This window comes from Berghia stephanieae, chromosome 9 (assembly GCF_034508935.2).
Source record: "Berghia stephanieae isolate SIO BIC M18660-M18661 chromosome 9, UCSD_Bste_1.3, whole genome shotgun sequence".
Classification (NCBI taxonomy): Eukaryota; Metazoa; Mollusca; class Gastropoda; order Nudibranchia; family Aeolidiidae; genus Berghia; species Berghia stephanieae.
Window position 1 is genome coordinate 19,032,587 of NC_088368.1, and position 7,500 is coordinate 19,040,086.

General features: G+C 40.6%; 1 protein-coding gene across 1 annotated transcript in view; it reads left to right on the forward strand.

The window, feature by feature from the left end:
• LOC144979820 (uncharacterized) overlaps positions 1-7,500 on the forward strand; it is a 227,183-nt gene that overhangs the window by 2,644 nt on the left and 217,039 nt on the right. Inside the window, exon 2 of the mRNA XM_078926960.1 lies at positions 1-280. This exon is cut by the window's left edge and continues 366 nt beyond it. Coding sequence (XP_078783086.1) covers positions 176-280 — 105 coding nt within the window. The 5' untranslated portion in view covers positions 1-175. The remainder of the gene's footprint in view (positions 281-7,500) is intronic.

Here is a 7,500-nt window from a genome sequence, read left to right on the forward strand (position 1 = left end):
ATGCAATATCTTCTGATATAGGCAAAAAAAAAAAAAAAGAAAATATATTTTTCTGCTTTTCTGTGAAACATTTGGAAGTTTATATTTCTTACGTCGTGGATTTTATATTTTTCCCCAACTGTTCGCTGTTCTCTTTTGGATATATTGTTATAATACATCAACATCTTCATTGAAAATGCAAAAACGGAGGATGTATTTCGCACGCAAATTCCGCGTCCGGAGACTGTCTGATATCGAGGAAAATTCCTCGCCCGTACAGCTCCTGAACGTCAACACGTTGGTGAGTCTGTTTGTTGTTTGTAGCTGCTCACACTTTGTTAGTACATCATGCCCCTACCCTGTCACTTGAAACAGTGACATTCCTGAGGGGTGTTTCTTTTCTTTTTTTTTTCTTTTTTTTACGAAACCCGCCGAAATCCAACGAAATCCGAAGAAACCCAACAAGGATATGGGAAGTAGGCAGCGGTTGGGAGTGAACTTTGGACTCAGGAAAAGTGTACACCATTGGGAAGTGAACCGGGGACTGGATTTCGGCGGGTTTTGTAAAAAAAGCAATTACTTTTTTTACGAAACCCGTCGAAACCCGACGAAACAACGACGAAACCCGACAATATCCGACAAAGTCAATTATGGGAAGTAGGTAACAGTGGGGAGTGAACCTGTGACAAAGGGAAGTGTAGACCAGAGGGGAGTGAACCTGAGATTATGGGTTTCGGTGGGTTTCGTAAATAGAAACTCCTATTCCTGAAAACCTGAACGTTACTCACAGTTTTAACACAATCGATTTAGAATATGCATGGCGTCGTCAGGTGGAGCGAAGCCATCGTGAGGAGTCACACGGCATTTCTCTCATCACTGTGTCAAAATAATACTGTGATCAATACTCACAAAATTTGGGGCTGATTGATCCGGCTGCCCGGCGTGTGGCAACTGTGTCTATGTTATTTACCCATTCTCTCCGACTCATTGCTAGCTTCAAAATCACAACTTGCCAACGACACTATAAATTTTTAAATATTTTTGTTAATCTTTTTTTTGTTTGAGTAATGCTAAAGATCTGTTGGGCTGATTGTTTCGGGTAAAAGGCATGTATGAAAGTTGGCTTTTTCGTTTACTCGTTCTTTCCTTCTCTATTGGAGGGAGTGTTTTGTCACTGATTGTGTCCCCTGGGTGTGTCCAAAATGAGCACTGATTTTTAGAAAAAACTTTTATCGAGGTCGGCGGACCAAACCTCTGAAGTCTCGATTTCTCGCGATCGGCGGATCAAAACTCTGAAGTCTACATACGATCTTTGTGCACCATTTTTTTTTATTATGGGCGGATCAGAAAACTAAATAAAACATGGTGCGCAAAGCTCGTATGTAGACTTCAGAGTTTTGATCCGCCGATCGTGAACATTGGGACTTCAGAGGTTTGGTCCATTGATATGTAAAAATAGTTTTCAGAGGTAATGGGAGCGATCTATAGATAGTATGCGCTTGGCTAAGAAGCTCACAACATTGCCATCCAGAAGTATAACGGACCAACACACAAACTATTCTGTAACCTTGAAAGTTTATAGTCAGGTTAATATAGTTTGGTGTGAATTACTCATAAAAGCAGATGGCAAAAAACAATAACAAAGACCCGAGTGACGTCATCTTCATTCTATCTATATTCATGTTTTCATCCAGCCAAGTCATCAATCACATGATTTGTTGCTGTCCAACAATTGGATATTTCTTCAGAAATGTAAACACGCTGCTTTGTTTATGAAAGTTGTAAACATACACATGTGTCAAGCTGAACAAAATGACCAATCGTGATTTCAGATATTTCAGCAAAAGCTGTGAATACTTTTTACTATGTGGGTCACTTTGAGCACATTTTGCAATGTGACCAATGACCTCGAGCACATGGAAATGTAATATAGATAGAATGCGCTTGGCAATGTTGTGAACTCCTTGGCCAAGCGCATTCTATCTATACTTCCCTACGGCAATGTTATGAGCTTCTTAGCCAAGTGCATACTATCTATAGATAGTTCAAAGATGACGTCACTCAGGTCTTTATTATTGTTTTTTGCCATCCGCGTTTATGAGTAATGCTCACTGAACTGTGTGTATCCATGAACGTTTATAGTCAGGTTAATACAGTTCAGTGAGAATTACTCATAAACGCGGATGGCAAAAAACAATAACAAAGTCATGAGTGACGTCAACTTCATTCAATCTATATGTCCGAGTGAGGGCAAGTGAACCAAAAGACGACATAGCCGCAGATTATATTGGGATAATAATATAATACGAGTAGTTCAAGCAAACCTTCAACTCATAAATTTAGAATTTCTGTTAATCCGGTTATATTGGTATTATTATCTATTCGGATTATCGTCTCAATTCGCCCCCGAACATGTCATGACCGTATGATGAATGGTCACCTTGAATACATTTCCTTCCTTTCCCCATCGCATGATACATGTCTTGTGCGTGTGAAATGTAAATGTCGCTCTGCTCGAAGTTCGAAGAAATAAATAGCAATGTGAAATACTCTTCAACAGTCGTAACGTCACTTCCTTCCTTATGACGCATGGTAACTTAGTAACACTGGCTCTAAACTATCGGAACAATGGCGGACGCCCGTATGAAATATTTCTCCGGCGAGCATAACAGCGTTTCCAGAGGAGAAAAACCCCATAAATTTGATCATGTTTTGAATTTTACACATTCTGATCACAAGGCAAATGAAAAGGGAATGAAAAGTTCTAGCCAGCATGAAGAATAAAAAGTAATGATTTTCTTTGTTTAGAACCTAAATGGCCGCCGTTGCCGGGTGGCGTGACATCAGACTACTGAATCCTATTGAATGTAAGTTTCAATTTTATTACAAAGTTCAAAGTTAAAAGTTCAACAGGACTCAACATTCTCACAGCTCGTGAGGTTTCAAGGAGTTTATTTTTATATCTGCCATCGTTATCCAGGAACTCAAGGCACCTTAACCGGGAAACACACCGACGCCAGAGACAGAAATAGTGCAGTGATGTGTGGGTGAATCACCAGACAGAAAAACGAGCCATCAGGAATGTTTTACAAAAACAGATAAAATGAACGATAGCTCAGTTGGTAGAGCACTTGTTTCACACGCAAAACGCACCCTTGTGAAGAATGGGATTCTAAAACCAGGATTCTTCATTTCTTGCACGTTTTCTTTCTGATTTATCAGACACAGTTTTTTTTTCTCAGATCTTATTACTTATACAACCACCACTTGCACTACCACTGCTACAAACACCACCACTATCATTGCTAAATCCACCAGAATTGTGACCCTTCGCCTCAAAACGGTATTAAGTCGGGTTGGTTAAGATGTTGAAAATTGAATTTATAACCAGATATTATATCAGATTTGTGTTGAGTTTGTATGTTTTATTGGGGAGAATGGATACCATATTTTAGGGTGCTAATGACATCAATTTATATTTTTTACCAATTTAACATTTAATTCGGCTTTTAAGCATCTGGTTCGTTCCGACATAATACCGTTTTGAGACGATGGGTCACAATTACCATCACTACTCCTACTACAGCTACTAAAATAAAAATAAATAATAAATAAAATAAAATTCCCTTTTTTCTTTCCAAAGACTGGAATATCCCAGGCATCAGCCGCTGTGCAGCGCCGCAAATTGAGCTAGGGGTGATTTGCTCAAGGCCACACAGCGCAGCACGGCGGTTGGTCGAACTCGGTAGCTTTCGGGAACGAAGCAAAGACCGTATCGCTGAGCAACACTAACACCACTGCTACTACTGCCACTTCTACTACTACTACTACTACTACTACTACTACTACTACTACTACTACTACTACTACTGCTACTGCTGATGCTGCTAATGCTGCTGCTGCTACTACTACCACTACTACTACTACTACTACTACTACTACTACTACTACTACTACTACTACTACTACTACTACTACTACTACTACTACTACTACTACTACTACTACTACTACTACTATTACTACTGCTGCTGCTGCTGCTGCTACTGATGCTACTACTACTACCACTACAACTACGACTACTACTGCTGCTACTACTACGACGACGACTACTACTACTACTACTACTACTACTACTACTACTACTACTACTACTACTACTACTACTACTACTACAATCACAAACACAGCTACCAGTACTACTACTACCACCTCTACAACTACCATCACTACCAGTTCTAGATTATCGTTATCTCTATCTCTTCCCCACCCTCCAACCCAGCAAAAATATTTTTAAAATAACTAGAAAATAAAATGAAAAGTAAAGCAAAGAACTGCTCATCAGGTCCACAGTGCAAATGAACTGCTGAACTAGAATACGGCGCTATAATCGTTTATTAGTGACGTCAATGGGAGAGAGGTGACCATAACCATCGGATTTAAATATTCATTAATACTGCCGGGATGTAATCCATTACAGATGACCTCAGAGATGGGATGGAAAGAGGGGTAATATACCTCTAACTGTGGAATCTAATTTATAGATATTTATATGAGAATACCATAGATTTATTTTTATACACCTATGGAGAATATTGTCATCACAAGAAAATACCAACATCAACTTTAATCAACGAACTATTTTGTAAAATGATAATCAGTTTCTCTTGTGCGGCTATGTGGTCTAGTGGTATGACACTCGCTTTCGGATCGGAAGGTCCTGGGTTCGAGCCTCGCGCTCGGCGCATAGTTGAGTCCTTGGAAAAAAAAACCCTATTTACTTACATTCTCTCACCGTACTCAGGTGTAAAATGAGTACCTGGCCGTTAACAGCGTTGTCTTTGTCCGAAAAATTGTAATATCGCCTAACAGGCGTTATGTCCCGTCCTACATGTTAAATGTTGCTGTTGACCAGGGACCCCTTGTAAAGCGCTTTGAGCACATATAGTGGATATTGCGCTACATAACAGTTCAATTTTATTTTCTCTTTTTTGCAGGTTTTTATAACCCAAATTACGATTGCCTCATTGTTGCAATGGAATTATAATCAAACCAACACACAATATTGTTCATTGCAGCACAGTTAATTCAAAACCACGAATGTGTTCGGTTATCAGTCCTGAAAATATGAGCACTTTGGTTATACTGGATGAAATAATGATACACACCCCTCCCAAAAAAAAGCAAAAAAAAAAAAAATAATAAAACAACAACAAAATTGAGCGATTGACATAAAAAAATGTTATCTGAAATTCTTAGATATTTTAGACGCTATTCCAATTTATTTTGTTTTATGTTTGCTGACAGATCATCAATTTAAAAAAAATGTTTCCATAATTTGACACGGAATATATGAAATTCCATAAAAATTATCTCCTTATATAAGACATGACATTTATACAAACCCGCTGACATCCAGTCTTACTTTTAAAAATCATTCTTGCACGTAATCATATCAATGGTCGGCGGATCAAAACTCTGAAGTCCCTATGTTCACAATCGGTGGATCAAAACTCTGAAGTCCCGATGTTCACAATCGGTGGATCAAAACTCTGAAGTCCCGATGTTCACAATCGGTGGATCAAAACTCTGAAGTCCCTATGTTCACAATCGGTGGATCAAAACTCTGAAGTCCCGATGTTCACAATCGGTGGATCAAAACTCTGATCCCGATATTCACAATCGGCGGATCAAAACTCTGAAGTCCCGATGTTCACAATCGGCGGATCAAAACTCTGAAGTCCCGATGTTCACAATCGGTGGATCAAAACTCTGAAGTCCCGATGTTCACAATCGGTGGATCAAAACTCTGAAGTCCCGATGTTCACAATCGGTGGATCAAAACTCTGAAGTCCCGATGTTCACAATCGGTGGATCAAAACTCTGAAGTCCCGATGTTCACAATCGGTGGATCAAAACTCTGAAGTCCCGATTTTCACAATCGGCGGATCAAAACTCTGAAGTCCCGATTTTTACAATCGGCAGATCAAAACCTCTGAAGTCCCGGTTTTTCACAATCGGCGGATCAAACCTCTGAAGTCCCGATTTTCACAATCGGTGGATCAAAACTCTGAAGTCCCGATGTTCACAATCGGCGGATCAAAACTCTGAAGTCCCGATGTTCACAATCGGCGGATCAAAACTCTGAAGTCCCGATGTTCACAATCGGTGGATAAAACTCTGAAGTCCCAATGTTCACAATCGGCGGATCAAAACTCTGGTCCCGATGTTCACAATCGGTGGATCAAAACTCTGAAGTCCCGATGTTCACAATCGGTGGATCAAAACTCTGAAGTCCCGATGTTCACAATCGGTGGATCAAAACTCTGAAGTCCCGATGTTCACAATCGGTGGATCATAACTCTGAAGTCCCGATGTTCATCGTCGGCGGATCAAAACTCTGAAGTCCCGATTTTCACAATCGGCGGATCAAAACTCTGAAGTCCCGATTTCACAATCGGTGGATCAAAACTCTGAAGTCCCGATGTTCACAATCGGTGGATCAAAACTCTGAAGTCCCGATGTTCACAATTGGTGGATCAAAACTCTGAAGTCCCGATGTTCACAATCGGTGGATCAAAACTCTGAAGTCCCGATGTTCACAATCGGCGGATCAAAACTCTGAAGTCCCGATGTTCACAATCGGTGGATCAAAACTCTGAAGTCCCTATGTTCACAATCGGTGGATCAAAACTCTGAAGTCCCGATGTTCACAATCGGCGGATCAAAACTCTGAAGTCCCGATTTTCACAATCGGCGGATCAAAACTCTGAAGTCCCGATGTTCACAATCGGTGGATCAAAACTCTGAAGTCCCGATGTTCACAATCGGTGGATCAAAACTCTGAAGTCCCGATGTTCACAATCGGTGGATCAAAACTCTGAAGTCCCGATTTTCACAATCGGCGGATCAAAACTCTGAAGTCCCGATTTTTACAATCGGCAGATCAAAACCTCTGAATTCTCGATTTTCACAATCGGCTGATCAAATATCTGAATTTCGCGCACCATATTTTATTTAATTTTGGGCGGATCAGACCTCTAATATATTGACAACACGGTCACACTACTCTGAGGAGCTGAAAATAGACATTTTAGTTACTTTTGGCCAGTAAACTCGTCCTTCAAAAAAAGATCGATTATCTCTCTCTCTCTCTCTCTCTCTCTCTCTCTCTCTCTCTCTCTCTCTCTCTCTCTCTCTCTCTCTCTCTCTCTCTCTCTCTCTCTTCCTTTCTTTCTCAGCATAAAACGTTTTGGTCACCACAACACCAAGCTACTCTAAATCGTTCAATCGTGAATTCGACAACTGTCGTAGTGTACGCATCCCTCCCCGTTGTCCACCTCTCGGCAGTTGCAACCGTTTAAGGCGAAATTAGAGTAAACCGAAGGCCAAATTCGTTTGACGTCATCAGATGGCCGGTCTTTAAGAACAATCTAGCAATGATGATGCTGATTAGAGTAGCGTTGATTGGACGGTACGAGGTAGAAGGGAGAGGGAGGAGGGGGGAGGGGGGTTAGGGCG